This window comes from Eubalaena glacialis, chromosome 10 (assembly GCF_028564815.1).
Source record: "Eubalaena glacialis isolate mEubGla1 chromosome 10, mEubGla1.1.hap2.+ XY, whole genome shotgun sequence".
NCBI classification, from domain to species: domain Eukaryota; kingdom Metazoa; phylum Chordata; class Mammalia; order Artiodactyla; family Balaenidae; genus Eubalaena; species Eubalaena glacialis.
Genome location: NC_083725.1, coordinates 5,146,695 through 5,166,839, shown reverse-complemented (window position 1 = coordinate 5,166,839; position 20,145 = coordinate 5,146,695). Strand labels below are relative to the sequence as shown.

General features: G+C 37.0%; 1 protein-coding gene across 4 annotated transcripts in view; it reads right to left on the bottom strand.

Moving 5' to 3' along the window:
- Window positions 1–20,145, bottom strand: part of ARHGAP32 (Rho GTPase activating protein 32) — a 291,298-nt gene that overhangs the window by 82,868 nt on the left and 188,285 nt on the right. For 2 of the 4 annotated variants that reach the window (XM_061203062.1, XM_061203063.1), the window contains 3 exons: window positions 4,488–4,625; window positions 2,346–2,438; window positions 1,327–1,449 (listed from right to left, as the gene is read on the bottom strand). In XM_061203062.1, the coding sequence (XP_061059045.1) occupies window positions 1,327–1,449; window positions 2,346–2,438; window positions 4,488–4,625 (354 nt within the window). Of the gene's footprint in view, window positions 1–1,326; window positions 1,450–2,345; window positions 2,439–4,487; window positions 4,626–20,145 lie in introns of those variants that run through there. The other 2 variants (XM_061203065.1, XM_061203064.1) reach the window with 2 other exon arrangements.

The window sequence follows — 20,145 nt, the reverse complement described above, 5'->3', positions numbered from 1 at the left end:
AACACCTGTAGTAACTTCAGAAAGCCTGATTGATAGCATAAGATGTCTGAACATCAGGCATCATACCATCATCACTTCTGTTAAAATACTCTGTTAACCGCTGTTACTAAAGGTGATCAGATTCACTATAGTGAATCTAAAAGGCAATTTTAAATACTCATATTTAGAACAACAGCAGCTTCTATTAATACATTTAGCGAGCGCTTACCATGTGCCGGGCACTGTGCTAAACATTTGACATATCTTATTTCATCATATAGGAAAGCTCTAAGATGTCTACAATTACTGGGTTATTCTTAGTACATGTAAAACTGAATGACAACTACACTTCTTTTAATAGATGGTTCAATATAACATTCCCACTAAGCTGACTTTCTTCACTTTAAAAGACAAACTAATGAGTTTGTACAAACTTTTACAAAATTTTAAGTATGAAAATGGCAATAATAGTTTTTAATAATATATTTAAAGGAAGTTGTATTCTTCAATCAAAATAACTGATGATATCTGTGATAAACCAGTTAAGCACTTCAGAGCAATGTTGCTAATGTACACAATATTGCTTTAAGAACTTTTTTTGTATATTCACAACTAATTTTTCCAGTCATGAAAATCCTCTTCACAAAACCATATTTGCTAACAGACATGGTATCTTTCAAGACCAAGGATTCCTTTGTGTATAGAGCTAAAAATTTAGTTTGAGAACAGTTTGAACTCTATACAGTAAAAATTTACACTTTTTTTCCTCTTAAACTGAATAACTGCCAGCATTTTCTTTGGTCTCTCATCAGCCAATATTAAAGGAAGAAACTTAATTCTCCTCCTTTTGCATCTGATAGCAAGAAATGTTCATTTCACTTTTCATCTGGTCTTTACCTCAGTCTATGAACAATGAGAAGAAAGTATCACTGGGTATTGTTTTTAGGTGCTAAAAACACAAAGACAAAAGAGGATTTGGCTTTCAAGAAGCTCACAGAGACAGACAGGAGAACAATTATGATTGAATGTAGTAAGTGACATGTCAGAGATAAGCCTTGAGAACAGCTCAGAATGACGTTCAGTGCAGGTTCTGGGGGGGTATGTATTTCCATGGAGTAGAGGGAAGGAGATCAAGGAGACTTCCTAGAAGAAATGGGAGACATTTAAGATGAATTTTCAAGAATGAGTACAGTCATTAAAATAAAAATAGATGGCATGCCAGGCTGAAAGACAATGATGCACAGAAAAACCTGGTGCTTTTCATTAAGGGAATGGTTGCAACAGTTAAAATTGAGGCTACAAAGATAGCAGGGACTGAGCTAACACATGGCGTCTTTAGTCACTTACCTCTAAGGTCAATTCATCCGGGGCCCGAGCAGTGTACCTCTTGACAACATGGGCAGCACCGACGGCAGGAGTGTTAATGGACGATTCTTCATGGACTAGAAGGTGATTTCCCTTATTATCAATCTGCAACAAAGAAAATGTACTATGAGATGGTTAAAGACGTGGGACTTGCAAGTTTCTTTGTGTATCTATATAATTCAACTTGACTTAGAAAAACCATAACCCAAAGAATATTAAAAAAAAAAAACAAATCCACCACTTATTGAGTACTCACTATATGCCAGTCATTGTATTATACATATAACATACACACTTTAATCTTCATAACTCTAAAAGATACTTATCATCATTATCAACACTTAAAGATGAAGATGCTAAAGCTAAAAGAGGTTATGTAAATTATGAGACATTAAATAATTTGTCCCAGATCACACAGCCAATAATGAAGAACCAAGATGTCAGAGCAAGTTGGCCTGGCTCTAAGGTCTATATTCTTTCTACTTTTCATTGCCTTCCCAATTTCCACTGAGAGGAGAGAATAATGTAACTCTACATATGCAAATTAAGGAGAAAAACCTAACCTATTGACAGGAGGATACTCTATCACTCAAGACGTTCTTAAATCAGACTCTTTAAAAGGTTAATTGTCTCTTGTTCATCAATGACTAAAAACTATTTTCAGTTACTAAGCCAATTAAATATGTATATATACATATATATACACATACACCTTGCTAAATGTATATACATTAATATATCAATATTATTTAACATATTAAATACAAAAATAACAAGTGTCATTGTGATTCATAAAATAATATTAAAATTAGCTTCCTGGATTATCAAAGAAAGATTTGAGATGAAAAATATTTAATATATCACATATCTATCTTCCAGAAGAGGAGAATAAGCGCCATTTATTCAATTCCTGAAACTCAACAGCTACGAAAATTAATATTAAATTTCTTAAGTAGATAATTTAAAAATTAACTTTAATAAAAGATGAACTGGATTAATACCTCCATCCAAGTAAGGGCAGGTCCACAATTGATCTTGTTGCCAGCAATAGCTGAAAGGCGGGACAGGTAAGCCATAAGCATCTGAGTGACTGACTAAAGAAAAAGAGAAGATTCAGTGGTAACAGAATAAAGATACTACACTCTTTGTCAAAGAAACTGGTGTAAGTTGGTTGTTTCTGGGAGAAAAAAAATCTGCAGATTTTTATGCATTTTCATAGTTACGGAGGTTCTTCACAGAGGCTTAACAGTTCCATGAACTGACATTACAGGCACTTACATAACTTCCTGTCTGGTGCAGAACTTTCACTTTAGCCCCTCATCATCAGGCCTCATACCACTGTACAGCTTCTAATTTGGTTGCCTTCTCTTTCTATTTTTGTATTGAAAATGTAAAACGATAGCAGAGACATACTTGCTTTTCCACCTGGCTTCCCCCTGCTACTCTGAAATGCTTTCTTCAAGGCCTGCTGCAGTCGTCACACACCCAGCCATGGCAGGACAGTTCGTACGTGATCCTACACCACGAGTCAACGGATGGGTCCAGGAATGGGACCCAACATTAGCTGACCTAACAGGAGTTGCTGCAGGAATTAGGCAAAATTTCAGCTCAGTCTGGCTGCTGTCTTAAAAAGAAATGAGAACCTGGCCCCTGTTGGGAGTGGTCATGCTCTGAGACAGTCTGAGAAATACACAACAGACAAGACAGACAGGGAAAAGGAGGCAAAGAGACGTCCAGCCTTTCTATGGTACGAAAGAATCTGCGGTTTTAGGACATTCCTGAGATTTGAGGACATTCCGTGTCGTGGTGTCAGTTCTTGCATGACTGAAGTCTCCACTTTGCCCTCACTACATAATCGCCTGGGAATTAACTATAGACTTGAAATGGCTCCCCTTCAGGACTTCCACTGTTTTCAAGCATCCACTGTGGCTGCCAAGGAGTCCAACGCCAATACGTTTCTTGTTCCGTTGAGAAAAACCTTGTTTTCGCTCTCCGGAAGCCTTTTCGGTTTCCTCTCTGTTTTGGCATTTTGAAATTTTACCACAATGTTTCTAGATGTGTGTCTTTTCACTTATTATATTTAGCACTTAATGGGCCCATTTAATCTGAAAACAGGCCCTTTTTTAATTTAGGGGAATTTATTACATTTTTAGTTACTGCCAACCACTCTTTCCTCCTATAACTCCTACAAGAGAAACAGGAACTTGGAGGAACTTCTGGATCTATTCTCTGTGATTCCCAACAATTCTCTCACAACTTTGTGTCCCTTTTGGGGCTGTGTTCTTACAAAGCTGGCCCTTCCTGCTCACTAATTCTCTCTTCATCTATGTCCATTTTGCATGTAGTCCAGCTGTTAAGGTTTGCTATTATTAAAATTAATTTTAAAAACCACATGTTCATTTCTAAGATCTCTGATTTTTATTTTTTAAAACTCTGTTCTCATTCCATGAATGTGACTGCCTCACTTTCTCTCTGAGGGTGGTAATCATGCTTCTGAAAGCCCTCTGTTTGCTCTTCTGTTACTTTGTTTATTCGGTTTTCACACTGAAGATTTCTAGTTTATCTGTCCCTCTGCAGTCCTCCTGTACAAGTTTCTTATGCTGTATTTTCTTGCCCCCATAAATCTCACCCCATCTACTTTCAAAGATTCCTCACAAGTTTTGATTCCCTGATGGTTCTTTTTATTTTCTGATGTTATAAAAGAATCTCTTTCCTCTTAAATTAAAAAAAAAAAACTCATATTTTTACTAGAAATTTTTGGCAGGAATGGAAATAAGTGCATGGACACAGCCTGCCATCATAAACTGAGTAAACAGCATCATTTGAATACACATTTCTTTGATTATTAGTGAGGTCAACATTTTTCCATATTTTTGCTTCTATATTTTGCATTCTCTTTGAAAAATGATCTGCTCATATATATTGCCCATTTATATATTAAGATATGAGATTCTTCTTATAAAATTATACACTGAACCTATTTCAATTCGAAATATCCTAACAGCATTACTAATTTTTCAGTTAAGAAATAATTAATCCCACGAATCTTCCTGAGTGCTCAATATAAGCTTTTATTTAGTATACTGGCAAAAAAAATTCTGCTAATTTATAGTGATTACTTCTGCAAAGTACTGAATGCTTACCTCTAGACTGTCCTTCAGGGCCTCAGAACGGGGAAGCTCTGAGAGCTGGGAGAATCGTCGGTCATAAATACACAGATGAAGATGTTTATCAAGTACCCGAAAATCTTCATAACTTCTTTTAACGATCCAACTTTTGCCCTATGAGTAAGAAAAAAAAAGACTCCTATAATTTGTCTCTATTAGGAATGGTTAGGAACCAGGATTTGTTCCGTAACGATATGTTATTCATGAGATTTTATATTTACTAATTAACTTGACAATAAATAGTTAAACTCCAAAACCCTATAGTGAGTTATATTACATTAAAATGTCAAAAATGGAAAATAAGCTAGAACTGTCCACTAAACCTCTTTCTACCACTGATCAAGCCCATTGGCTCTCCTTGGGAATAATAACTGGTAGATGGGAAGATAGCATGTGACCTTAAACCCACAGAAAGAACCATAAAATGATTTTGTGTGGGAGAATATTACCAGAAATTAAAGAAAAATAAAACCAGGTCACTGATCATTTACCATGAACATTTCTGTGACTGAAACTGGAAATACACTGAAAATTAATACTAATGAAATTTCATCTAGAAGCATTTGGTGTGCATATATTATCTAGAACCCACTATATCTCCCCACTTCTCAGTCTTTCTTCCTTTCCTTGCCTAAACTCACAAGCTCATTAGAAATGAAAATCTGCTCACAGAGCATATTTATTACACACTGTCTTCTAAGTTTCTCTTGAATCTATCACTTTGTAGCCCGAGCTTTATTAAAGACCGACATCATTTCTGACCTCCCTGCTTTTGATCTTCTCCGCCACTCCCCTCCCCCAACACAAAATACAAAGTTTGTCAGGTCACACTGACAAAAGGCCTTCAAAAGCTCCCGTGGGCAGTAATGATGAGCTGGTCCCCACTCCACACCATTTGGTTTGACAGTTCAATCCACTTTTACATGGGGGCTTTCATCTCATAGCAATCTGGAGGGGCTGGGAGACAAAGCAGCCATCTCCGAATTGCAGGAAACATCTCTGCTGAAGCTCTTTTCCATCTGCCTCCGCCAGACGGGGCAGAAGCAGAAGGTACCATTCCATGGGAGAGGTGCTGAATTCTAAACACAGGTATGTCCACAACTAACAGGATAAACTTGTCTAGTCCTACTGTGGACTGCAATTCTCCATTACACAGACGGAAAGCAATACCACCTCCCTCTTTCAGAGGGCTGTTAGAATGAAATAAGAGAACAGATGTGTCAGATATTTTTAAAGAACAGTCTCCTGGTTCCTATTCTAAGAAATGCTAGTTCAATAAATCTGGAATGAGATCCAGTTAATCTGATGAGCAGCCTGAGTTGGGAACCGCTGCCCCACAAGATTAAGTGCAAACATACTTGCACATATCAGGGCTTGCATCGTCTGGGCCTCTAAATTTGGTGTGATCCCACTCACTACTCCTCCATGCCGTGTCTTTGCTTCCAGTTATGCTCAATCACTTGCATTTCTTCCACGTATGAAATGTTCCCTTTCTTGCCTACATGATTTTTAAGTGCGCTTCTTCTACTATGGAAAGTTGTTCTTTTACTCTTCGCTCAAGTAAGCTCCTTTGTTTTTTCAGTCCTACCACTGCCTTCTACCCAAAGCATTCCTGAGTGACAACAGGTGGTTAAATACTTGTTCCTTTGGAATGGCAAAAATAAAAAATAAAAATGAACAACAAAGCAGAAAAAAAGAAAAACTTATCGCATAGTTGCAAATATTTTTTCTTTCACACATAAACATTTCAAAAATTATGCAACACTCCAAATATCAGAAAATTACAAAAATTAATTTAACATATGTATACCTCCATCACAGAGATTAAACAGATGTCGACTTTTTATTTCAAAGCTCTGGATTTTTTAAATTGAAATATAGTTGACTTACAGTATTATGTTAGTTTCAGGTGTACAGCAAAGTGATTCAATTATACTATATTATTTTTCAAATTATTTCCCATTATAGGTTATTACCAGATATTGAATATAGTCCCCTGTGCTACACAGTAAATGCTTGTTGCTTATCTATATTATGTATAATAGTCGCTATCTGTTAATCTCATACTTCTAATTTATCCCTCTCCCCCTCCCTTTCCCCTTTGGTAACTATAAATTTGTTTTTCATGTCTGTGAGTCTGTTTCTGCTTTGTATATAAATTCATCTGTATTGTTTTTTAGATTCCACATATAAGTGATATCATACTTTCTCCATCTAACTTACTTCACCTAGTATATTCTCTAGGTCCATCCATGTTGCTGCAAATGGCAATATTTCATTATTTTTTTATGGCTAAGCAATATTCCATTGTATAAATATACCACATCCTCTTTATCCATTTACCTGTTGATGGACACTTAGGTTGCTTCCATGTCTTGGCTATTGTAAATAGTGCTGCTATGAACATTGGGGTGCATGTATCTTCTCGAATTAACGTTTTCTCTGGGTATATGCTCAGTAGTGGGATTGCTGGGTCATATGGTAATTCTATTTTTAGTTTTTTAAGGAACCTCCATAATGTTCTCCATAGTGGCTGTATCAATTTACATTCCCACCAACAGTGCAAGAGGGTTCCCTTTTCTCCACACCCTCTCCAGCATTATTTGTAGACTTTTTGATGATGGCCATTCTGACCATAGTGAGGGGATACCTATTTTTTTTTTAATTTTAATATTAATTTTTTTATTGGGGTATAATTGTTTTACAATGTTGTGTTAGTTTCTACTGTACAGCTAAGTGGAGTTCCTGTGCTATACAGCAGGTTCTTATTAGTTATCTATTTTATACATATTAGTGTATACATGTCAATCCTAATCTCCCAATTCATCCCACCCCACCCCCCGTTTCTCCCCTTGGTGTCCATACATTTGTTCTCTACATCTGTGTCTCTATTTCTGCCTTGCAAACAGGTTCAACTGTACCATTTTTCTAGATTCCACATATGTGTGTTAATATACGATATTTGTTTTTCTCTTTGACTTACTTCACTCTGTATGACAGTCTCTAGGTCCATCCACGTCTCTACAAATGACCCAATTTCATTCCTTTTTATGGATGAGTAATATTCCATTGTATATATGTACCACATCTTCTTTATCCATTCATCTGTCGATGGGCATTTAGGTTGCTTCCATGACCTGACTATTGTGAATAGTGCTGCAATGAACACTGGGGTGCATGTGTCTTTTTGAATTACGGTTTTCTCTGGGTATATGCCCAGTAGTGGGATTGCTGGGTCATACGGTAATTCTATTTTTAGTTTTTTAAGGAACCTCCATACTGTTCTCCATAGTGGCTGTATCAATTTACATTCCCACCAACAGTGCAAGAGGGTTCCCTTTTCTCCACACCTTCTCCAGCATTTATTGTTTGTAAATTTTCTGATGATGCCCATTCTAACTGGTGTGAGGTGATACCTGACTGTAGTTTTGATTTGCATTTCTCTAATAGTTAGTGATGTTGAGCATCTTTTCATATGCCTGTTGACCACCTCTATGTCTTCTTTGGAGAAATGTCTATTTAGGTCTTCTGCCCATTTTTTGATTGGGTTGTTTGGTTTTTTTTGATATGGAGCTGTATGAGCTGTTTATATATTTTGGGTATTAACCCCTTGTTGGTCACATCGTTTGCAACTATTTCCCCCATTCCATAGGCTGTCCTTTCATTTTGTTGATGGCTTCCTTGCTGTGCAAAAGCCTTTAAGTTTGATTAGGTCCCATTTGTTTAATTTTGCTTTTATTTCTTTTGCCTTGGGAGATATTCCTAAGAAAATATTGTTATGATTTATGTCAGAGAATATGTTCTCTTCTAGGAGTTTCATGGTGTCATGTCTTATATTTAGGTCTTTAAAACGTTTTGAGTTTATTTTTGTGTGTGGTGTGAGGCAGTGTTCTAACTTCACTGATTGACATGAGGCTGTCTAGCTTTCCCAACACCACTTGCTGAAGAGACTGAAGAGACCTCTGCCCATTTTTTAATAAGAGTGTTTTTTGCTATTGAGTTGCAGGGGTTCCTTGTATATACTGGATATTAACCCCTTATCAGATACGTGGTTTGCAAATATTTTTTCCCATTCCACAGGTTATCTTTTTACTTTCTTGATGCTTTCCTTTGCAGTTCAGACCTTTTAGTTTTTTTGTAGTTCCACTTGTTTATTTTTGCTTTTGGAATCAGATTTTAAAAAATCATCACCAAGACTGATGTTAAGGGGAATACTACCCATGTTTTCTTCTAGGAGTTTTATGGCTTCAGGTCTTACATCTAAGCCTTTAAACCATTTTGAGTTAATTTTTGTGTATGGTATAAGTCTATTTTCATTCTTTTGCATGTGGTGGTCCAGTTTTCCCAGCACCATTTATTCAAGAAACTGTGCCTTCCCCATTGTATATTCTTGGTTCCTTTGCTGTAAACTAAGTGACCATATACGTGTGGGTTTGTTTCTGGGCTCTCTATTCTACTCCATTGATTATTTTTCTGTTTTTATGCCAATACCATACTGTTTTGATTACTGTAACTTTGTAATATAGTTTGAAATCAGGGCACATGATACCTCCAATTTTGTTCTTCTTTCTCAAGATTGCTTTGAATATTTGGGGTCTTTTGTGGTTCCAAACAAATTTTAGGGGTGTTTCTTCTATTTCTGTGAAAGATGCCATTGGAATGTTGGTAGGGATTGCACTGAATCTGTAGATTGCTTTGGGGAGTACGCACATTTTAACAATATCAATTATTTCAATCCACGAGCAAAGAATTATCTTTCCATTTATTTGTGTCATCTTCCATTTCTTTCAGCAGTGCCTTACAGTTTTCAGTGTACAGATCTTTCACCTCCTTGGTTAAATTTATTCCTAGGTATTTTATTATTTTTGATGCAATTGTGGGATTGTTTTCTTAATTTCTCTTTCTGGTAATCTGTTGTTATAGTTTACAGAAATGGAACTGACTTTTGGTAAGAAGCTTGAAGCTTTCCAACTAAGATCAGGAACAAGGCAAGGATATCTTCTCTCATCACTGATTTAAAACACTGTGCTGGAACTCCTAGCTAATGCAGTAAGACAGGAAAAGGAAATAAGAGATATATAAATTGGTAAGGAAGAAATAAAACTGCCTTTGTACACAGATGACATGATCATCTAGGTAGAAAATACAAAACAAAACAAAAAAAACCCATCTAGAACCAGTAAGTGATTATAGCAAAGTAGCAGGATACAAGGTTAATATACAAAAGTCAATTGCTTTCCTATATACCAGGCAATAAATAAGTGGAGTCTGAAATTAAAAACACAATACCATTTACATTACCACCCCAAAAATGAAATACTCAGGCATAAATCTAACAAAATATGTACAAGATCTATATGAGGAAAACTATAAAACTCTGGTGAAAGAAGTCAAAGAACTAAATATGGACAGATATACCATGTTCACAGACAGGAAGACTCAATATTGCCAATATGTTAATTCTTCCCAACTTGATCTACAGATTCACAATCCTTCCCCAGCCTAAACCCCAGCAAGTTATTTTTCTGAATATCAACAAACTGATTCTAAAGTGTATATGGAGAGGCAAAAGTCCCAGAATAGCTAACACAATATTAAAGAAGAAGAACAAAGTTGGAGGATTGATGGTAAGTAACTTCAAGACTTACCATAAAGCTACAATAATCAACACAATATGGTATTAGGAAAGGAATAGACATATACATAAATGGAACAGAATAGACAGCCCAAAACAGACCCACCTAAATACAGTCAACTGATGTTTGACAAAAAAGCAAAGGCAATACAATGCAGAAAAGATGGTTTTTTTCAACAAATGGTGCTGGAACAACTGAACATCCACACACAAAAAAATAAATCTAGACATAGACCTTACATCTTTCACGAAAACTAACTCAAAAAGACCTTAGCATAAGACACAAAACAATAAAACTCTTAGAAGATAACATAGGAGAAAATACAGATGACCTTGGGTTTGGTGATGACTTTCTTTAGATACAAGAGCAAAGGCACAGTCCATGAAAGAAAGACTCGATAAGCTGGACTTCACTGAAATTAAGATTTTCTGCCCTGTCGAGAGAATGAAAAGACAAGCCACAGACTTGGGAGAAAATATTGGCAAATAACATATCTACTGATAATGGATTTTAACCAAAATATACAAAGAACCCTTAAAAATCAACAATAAGAAAACAAACAACTGATTTTAAAATGGGCACCTCACCAAAAAGATGAGGTGATGATACAGATGATAAATAAGCATATGAAAGGATGCTCCACCCCATATGACATCAGGGCAAGGCAAATAAAAACAAGAAGATATCACTACACATCTATTAGAGTGGCAAAAATCCAGAACACTAATAACACCAAATGCTAGAGAGGATGGGCAGCAACAGGAACTTTCCTTCACTGCTGGTATGAATACAAAATGGTACAGTCATTTAGGTAGACTTTTCAGGTTCTTACAAAATTTATCATACTCTTAGCACAAGATCCAGCAATTGCACTCCTTGGTGTTTACCCAAATGAGCTGAAAAGTTATGTCCACACAAAACCTGCACACAAAGGTTTACAGCAGCTTTATTAAAAGCTGCCAAAGCCTGGAAGCAACCAAGATGTCCTTTAGCTGGTGAATGGATAAATGAACTGTGGTACATCCAGACAATGGAATATGACTCAGCACTAAAACAAAGTAAGTATCAAGCCATGGAAAGACATGAAACTTAAATGCATACTGCTAAGTGAAAGTAGCCACCCTGAAAAGGCTACATACTATATGATTCCAACCATAAGACACTGTAGAAAATACAAAAGTATGGAGAAATTTAAGAAAAAAATCAGTGGTTGCCAGGGATGAGGGGGAAGTGAGAGATGAATAGGTGGAGCACAGGAGATTATAGGACAGTGAAACTATTCCACATACTATAATGGTGGATACACATTATAAATTTATCCAAACCCACAGAATGCACAACACCATAAATGAACCCTTAATGACAATGGTACGTCAATGTAGGCTCATCAGTTGTAACAATGTACGACATTAGCAGGGGAATGTCCATAGTGGAGGAGGATGTGCATGTGTGAGGACAAGGGATACGAGGGAACCTTGTACTTCCACTCAATTTTGCTGTAAACCTAAAATTGGTCTAAAAAAAAAGTTTATTAAATTTATAAAAAGCAATCATGTTCTCTTCTCTCTCTAGAGTCTTGCTGAAAGAAATAAATATCAATAAGCAACCACATAAAGGAAATAAAATTCAGAGCCCCAAAAGGTAAATACTGGGGACTGGATTTCAAAATTCATTTCTTCATATATGAATAAACTGATTTCTTTCAACTTTTAAAAACTGTTCTTGTGATAGTAAAAAGTCTGCGTTTTTATACAGATTTACATGCAGGAAATTAAAACCGTAACACATAATTTGCAAATTCTCTCAAACTGTTTTAAAGTCACTGAGTAAAATTCTAAAAATAGTAAAATACCTATCTTTTCAGTAGATGTGGAAGAAAAACTTTAAATTTCATATGTAAAAAACCAACCTTAATCATGGAATTTCCAAATGGGCTGAATAAAGTAATGATCAGAGTATTTCAGAAGTTCAATTATTTTATGAAGAACAGGACAAAAAATTCACTATATACATGTCTAAATTTTCATTTGTGGCTAATTTATAACCTTAATAATTATTACTATCAAGTAAGTATTGCTCTCCAAGGATAACAAAAATCAACAATTCTCAACAAGGCTCATAAAGAAGAATGAGAGCAAAAGAAAAATACCAGTGTATATAGGATCAAATTTCTAAGACAAAATTTTGTTCTTCTTTCTTTCATTCATTCACCAGATATTTACTGAGCACCTACATAGTACCAAGCCCTGGAGTGAGCATTAGAGATACAACAGAGAAAGTACCATCAAACCTCTGACTGCTTAGAATTTATTTCTAGTGAGGAAAAAAATACTTTTTAAGTTAATAAATACATAAATAAAATAATGATACTTTTGTGCTATGAAGAAGTGATATCTAACCTGCCTCCTGAGAACTGAGCAAGCACCAGACACAGCAACTGCGTGTGTGAATGGAGTGACGAGCTCACCAAAAGGTCAATGCCTTGTTGCCGGAAAAAACTCAGGGTCTTTTAGGAACTGACTGAAAGCTAGTGAGACCAAAGCGTAGGAGTGAGAAGATTGTCCCATGATGCTTAGAAAAAGTAGGCAAGGTCCAGATCCTGCACGGCCCACACAGGCCTTGGTAGCAGTTTGGGTTTAGTTTTAAATTCAATGGAAATCTACTGAAGAGTTTTAACCATGAGAGTAACATGTTTAAATTTACATTTTACCTCATTCTGGCAGTTGAAGGGTTATAATCAAGTATAGGGTGCAAACGCAGATGCTATCAACAATGGCCTAACAAGATACAGCATTTGAGATATAGCTTGGTAATAATAGAGGTGGAAAGAGTTAGACAAAATCTACACATACTTGCAGTCCTTTCTGAGAAGAACAGTCTTCACCCATGTCGTCTGAAGACTCTTTTATCATGAGAAAGTTTATCATGCAAAAGAATTAGTACTATGAATTAATCGTATGTATGATGAAGTTCAGTGAAAAGAAAGACCTGATTTAAATCTCAGCCTGGCCTTATCCCAAATAGGGGACTTTACACAAGTTACTTAACACCTACGAACAGCAGTTTATTCTTCTACATAATGAGAATAGTAACACATATATTTCAGAGAAAAGTTTTTAGGTTTAAATAAGAATGTTTGCGATCTGCTTATATTCAATACATTGTGTTCATACACAGATGCTCTTCAAACGTTAATAATCAACTCCACCCCCTTAGTAACAACATATTCTAAACCGACCAAGTGGAGGAGTTATTTAATACCGAGGAATGCATTTCTGATGGTGGAATTTCAAGCATCAGAGTACAGGAGATATTTTGAGACAGAAAAGCATTCCCCTAAAACCAACTGTTTACTCCATCAACGGGGACATAAAGCAGCTTTCACATGACTGTAAATATTTTTTTTTAACATCTTTATTGGAGTATAACTGCTTTACAATGGTGTGTTAGTTTCTACTGTATGACAAGGTGAATCAGCTATACATATACATATATCGCCATATCTCCTCCCTCTTGCATCTCCCTCCCAACCTCCCTATTCCACTCCTCAGATGGACACAAAGCACCGAGCTGATCTCCCTGTGCTATGCGGCTGCTTCCCACTAGCTATCTATTTTACGTTTGGTAGTGTATGTATGTCCATGCCACTCTCTCACTTCATCCTGGCTTACCGTTCCCCCTCCCTGTGTCCACAAGTCCATTCTCTACGCCTGCATCTTTATTCCTGTCCTTCCCCTAGGTTCTTCAGAACCTTTTTTTTTTTTTTAGATTCAATATCCATGCAGTATTTGTTTTTCTCTTTCTGACTTACTTCACTCTGTATGACAGTCTCTAGGTCCATATATATATATGCCACATATATATATGTGGCATATATATATACATATGTGACACATACATGTGGCATATATGTGGCACACTGTATATATGTGCCACATCTTCTTTATCCATTCATCTGTCGATGGAAACTTAGGTTGATTCCATGTCTTGGCTATTGTAAATATAGCTGCAATGAACATTGTGGTACATGACACTTTTTGAATTATGGTTTTCTCAGGGTATATGCCCAGTAGTGGGATTGCTGGGTCGTATGGTAGTTCTATTTTTAGTTTTTAAGAAACCTCCATACTGTTCTCCATAGTGGCTGTATCAATTTACATTCCCACCAACAGTGTAAGAGGGTTCCCTTTTCTCCACACCCTCTCCAGCATTTATTGTTTGTAGATTTTTGGATGATGGCCATTCTGACTGGTGTGAGGGGATACCTCACTGTAGTTTTGATTTGCATTTCTCTAATGATTAGTGATGTTGAGCATCCGTTCATGTGTTTGTTGTTAATCTGTATATCTTCTTTGGAGAAATGTCTATTTAGGTCTCCTGCCCCTTTTTGGATTGGGTTGTTTGGTTTTTTGATATTGAGCTGCATGAGCTGCTTGTATATTTTGGAGATTAATCCTTTGTCAGTTGCTTCATTTGTAAATATTTTCTCCCAGTCTGAGGGTTGTCTTTTCGTCTTGTTTATGGTTCCCTTTGCTGTGCAAAAGCTTTTAAGTTTCATTAGGTCCCATTTGTTTATTTTTGTTTTTATTTCCATTTCTCTAGGAGGTGGGTCAAAAAGGATCTTGCTGTGATTTATGTCATAGAATGTTCTGCCTATGTTTTCCTCTAAGAGTTTTTTTTTTGTTAAAGAAGGATTTTTTTTTTTTACTACTACTTTTAAATTTATTTATTTATTTATTTATTTATGGCTGTGTTGGGTCTTCGTTTCTGTGCGAGGGCTTTCTCTAGTTGTGGCAAGCGGGGGCCACTCTTCATCACGGTGCACGGGACTCTCACTATCACGGCCTCTCTTGTTGCGGAGCACAGGCTCCAGACGCGCAGGCTCAGTAATTGTGGCTCACGGGCCCAGCTGCTTCGCGGCATGTGGGATCTTCCCAGACCAGGGCTCGAACCCGTGTCCCCTGCATTGGCAGGCAGATTCTCAACCACTGCGCCACCAGGGAAGCCCCCTCCTCTAGAGTTTTATAGTGTCTGGCCTTACATCTAGGTCTTTAATCCATTTTGAGTTTATTTTGGTGTATGGTGTTAGGGAGTGCTCTAATTTCATTCTTTTACATGTAGCTGTTCAGTTTTCCCAGCACCACTTATTGAAGAGGCTGTCTTTTCTCCATTGCATATTCTTGCCTCCTTTATCAAAGATAAGGTGACCATATGTGCATGGGTTTATCTCTGGGCTTTCTATCCTCTTCCATTGATCTGTATTTCTGTTTTTGTGCCAGTACCATACTGTCTTGATTACTGTAGGTTTGTAGTATAGTCAGAAGTCAGGGAGCCTGATTCCTCCAGCTCCATTTTGCTTTCTCAAGGTTGTTTTGGCTATTCGGGGCCGTTGTGTTTCCATACAAATTGTGGAATTTTTTGTTCTAGTTCTGTGAAAAATGCCATTGGTAGTTTGACAGGGATTGCACTGAATCTGTAGATTGCTCTGGGTAGTATAGTCATTTTCACAATGTTGATTCTTCCAATCCAAGAACATGGTATATCTCTCCATCTGTTTGTAACATCTTTAATTTCTTTCATCAGTGTCTTATAGTTTTCTGCATATAGGTCTTTTGTCTCCTTAGGTAGGTTTATTCCTAGGAATTTTGTTCTTTTTGTTGCAATGGTAAACAGGAGTGTTTCCTTAATTTCTCTTTCAGATTTTTCATCATTAGTGTATAGGAATGCAAGAGATTTCTGTGCATTAATTTTGTATCCTGCTACTTTACCAAATTCATTGATTAGCTCTAGTAGTGTTCTGGTAGCCTCTTTAAGATTCTCTAAGTATAGTATCATGTCATCTGCAAACAGTGACAGCTTTCCTTCTTCTTTTCCTATTTGGATTCTTTTGTTTCTTTTTATTCTCTGATTGCTGTGGCTATAACTTCCAAAACTATGTTGAATAACAGTGGTAAGAGTGGGCAACCTTATCTTGTTCTGATAATAGTGGAAGTGGTTTCAGTGTTTCACCACTGAGAACGATGTTGGCTGTGGGTTTGTCATATATGGCCTTTATTATGTTGAGGTAAGTTCCCTCTATGCCTACTTTCTGGAGGGTTTTTATCATAACTGGATGTTGAATTTTGTCAAAAGCTTTTTCTGCATCTACTGAGTAGATCATATGGTTTTTCTCCTTCAATTTGTTAATAAGGTGCATCACATTGATTGATTTGCACATACTGAAGAATCCTTGCATTCCTGGGATAAACCCCACTTGATCATGGGGTATGATCCTTTTAATGTGCTGCTGGATTCTGTTTGCTAGTATGTTGTTGAGGATTTTTGCATCTATGTTCGTCAGTGATATTGGCCTGTAGTTTTCTTTTTTTGTGACATCTTTGTCTGGTTTTGGTATCAGGGTGATGATGGCCTCGTAGAATGAGTTTGGGAGTGTTCCTCCCTCTGCTGTATTTTGGAAGAGTTTGAGAAGGACAGGTGTTAGCTCTTCTCTAAATGTTTGATAGAATTCACCTGTGAAGTCATCTGGTCCCAGGCTTTGTTTGTTGGAAGATTTTTAATCACAGTTTCAATTTCAGTGCTTGTGAATGGTCTGTTTTTATTTTCTATTTCTTCCCAGTTCCGTCTCAGAAGGTTGTGCTTTTCTAAGAATTTGTCCATTTCTTCCAGGTTGTCCATATTATTGCCATAAGGTTGCTTGTAGTAATCTCTCATGATCCTTTGTATTTCTGCAGTGTCAGTTGTTACTTCTTTTTCATTCTAATTCTGTTGATTTGAGTCTTCTCCCTTTTTTTCTTGATGAGTCTGGCTAATGGTTTACCAATTTTGTTTATCTTCTCAAAGAACCAGCTTTTAGTTTTACTGATCTTTGCTACTGTATCCTTCATTTCTTTTTCATTTATTTCTGATCTGATTTTTATGATTTCTTTCCTTTTGCTAACTTTTGGTTCTTTTTGTTCTTCTTTCTCTAACTGCTTTAGGGGTAAGGTTAGATTGTTTATTTGAGATGTTTCTTGTTTCTTGTGGTAGGATTGTATTGCTATAAACTTCCCTTTTAGAACTGCTTTTGCTGCATCCCATGTTGTGTTTTCATTGTCATTTGTTTATAGGTATTTTTTGATTTCCTCTTTGATTTCTTCAGTGATTTCTTGGTTATTTACCAGTGTATTCTTTAGCCTTTATGTTTCTATTTTTTGCAGTTTTTTTCCTGCAATTCATATCTAATCTCATAGCGTTGTGTCGGAAAAAATACAATTTCAATTTTCTTAAATATACCAAGGCTTGATTTGTGACCCAAGACATGATCTATCCTGGAGAGTGTTCCATGAGCACTTGAGAAGAAAGTGTATTGTGCTGCTTTTGGATGGAATGTCCTATAAATATCAATTAAGTCCATCTTGTTTAATGTGTCATTTAAAGCTTGTGTTTCCTTATTTATTTTCATTTTGGATGATCTGTCTATTGGTGAAAGTGGGGTGTTAAAGTCCCCTACTTTGATTGTGTTACTGTTGATTTCCCCTTTTATGGCTGTTAGCATTTGCCTTATGCATTGAAGTGCTCCTGTGTTGTGTGCATTATTATTTACAATTGTTATATCTTCTTCTTGGATTGATCCCTTGAGCATTATGTAGTGCCCTTCTTTGTCTCTTGTAATAGTCTTTATTTTAGAGTCTATTTTGTCTGATATGAGAATTGCTACTCCAGCTTTCTTTTGATTTCCATTTGCATGGAATATCTTTTTCCATCCCCTCACTTTCAGTCTGTATGTGTCCCTAGGTCTGAAGTGGGTCTCCTGTAGACAGCATATATACGGGTCTTGTTTTGTATCCATTCAGCCAGTCTGTGTCTTTTGATTGGAGCATTTAATCCATTTACATTTAAGGTAATTATCGATATGTATGTTCCTATTACCATTTTCTTAATTGTTTTGGGTTTGTTATTGTAGGTCTTTTCCTTCTCTTATGTTTCCTGCCTAGAGAAGTTCCTTTATTTAGCATTTGTTGTAAAGCTGGTTTGGTGGTGCTGAATTCTCTTAGCTTTTGCTTGTCTTTAAAGGTTTTAACTTCTCCGTCGAATCTGAATGAGATCCTTGCTGGGTAGAGTAATCTTGGTTGTAGGTTTTTCCCTTTCATCACTTTAAATATGTCCTGCCACTCCCTTCTGGCTTGCAGAGTTTCTGCGGAAAGATCAGCTGTTAACCTTATGGGGATTCCCTTGTATGTTATTTGTTGCTTTTCCCTTGCTGCTTTTAATATTTTTTCTTTGTATTTAATTTTTGAGAGTTCGATTAATATGTCTTGGTGTGTTCCTCCTTGGATTTATACTGTATGGGACTCTCTGTGCTTCCTGGACTTGCTTGACTATTTCTTTTCCCATACTAGGGAAGTTTTCAACTATAATCTCTTCAAATGTTTTCTCAGTTCCTTTTTTTGTCTCTTCTTCTTCTGGGATACCTATATATTCAAATGTTCGTGCGTTTAATGTTGTTCCAGAGGTCTCTGAGACTGTTCTCAATTCTTTTCTGTCTTTTTTCTTTATTCTGCCCTGTGGTAGTTATTTCCACTATTTTATCTTCCAGGCTACTTATCCGTTCTTCTGCCTCAGTTATTGTGCTATTGATTTCTTCTAGAGAATTTTTAATTTCATTTATTGTGTTGTTCATCAGTTTGTTTGCTCTTTAGTTCTTCTAGGTCCTTGTTAAACATTTCTTGTATTTTCTCCATTCTATTTACAAGATTTTGGATCATCTTTACTATCATTACTCTGAATTCTTTTTCACGTAGACTGCCTATTTCCTCTTCATTTGTTTGGGCTGGTGGGTTTTTCCTTGCTCCTTCATCTGCTGTGTATTTGTCTTCTCATTTTGCTTAACTTACTGTGTTTGGGGTCTCCTTTTTGCAGGCTGCAGGTTTGTAGTTCCCGTTGTTTTTGGTGTCTGCTCCCAGTGGGTAAGGTTGGTTCAGTGGGTTGTGTAGGCTTTCTGGTGGAGGGGACTGGTGCCTGCGTTCTGGTGGATGAGGCTGGATTTTGTCTTTCTGGTGGCAGGACCACGTCCAGTGGTGTGTTTTGGGGTGTCTGTGAACTTCTTATGATTTTAGGCTGCCTCTCTGCTAACGGGTGGGGTTGTGTTCCTGTCTTGCTAGTTGTTTGACATAGGGTGTCCAGCACTGTAGACTGCTGGTCGTTGAGTGGAGCTGGGTCTTAGCGTTGAGATGGAGATCTCTGGGAGAGTTTTCGCCGTTTGATATTACGTGGGGCCTGGGGGTCTCTGGTGGACCAATGTCCTGAACTTGGCTCTCCCACCTCAGAAGCTCAGGCCTGACACCTGGCCAGAGCACCAAGACCCTGTCAGCCACACAGCTGGTTAGTCATGGCACAGTTGGGACAAATTTAGGCCTCCTGACTGATAGTCCATTTCCTTCTAATGTAAATATTTATGAAAAACTTGATCTTCAGAAAAAATAAACTATTATACATTGATGAATTCTGGTAAATACAAAGGTAGTTCATACAATTCAACTTCAATAAGAACCATTCATTTCAACTTCTCTAAAGCTTACTATGGAACAATAAAATACTAAGTATTTCATTAAGCAACAATTATTCTTAAACCAACAAAACTATACTCAGAGGGGGAAAGATCAGAACAGAATTTTCATTAGGGCACATGTTAGAATAAATTCTTGCAACAGCTAGGTTTAAATTAGTCATTTTAAAATTAACACTTAGGGGCTTCCCTGGTGGCGCAGTTGTTAAGAATCTGCCTGCCAATGCAGGGGACACGGGTTCAAGCCCTGGTCCAGGAAGATCCTACCTGCCGCGGAGCAAGTAAGCCCGTGCGCCACAACTACTGAGCCTGCACTCTAGAGCCAATGAGCCACAACTACTGAGCCCACATGCCAGAATTACTGAAGCCCATGTGCCTAGAGCCTATGCTCCACAACAAGAGAAGCCACCGCAACAAACAGTACCCCCCGCTCACCACAACTAGAGAAAGCCCA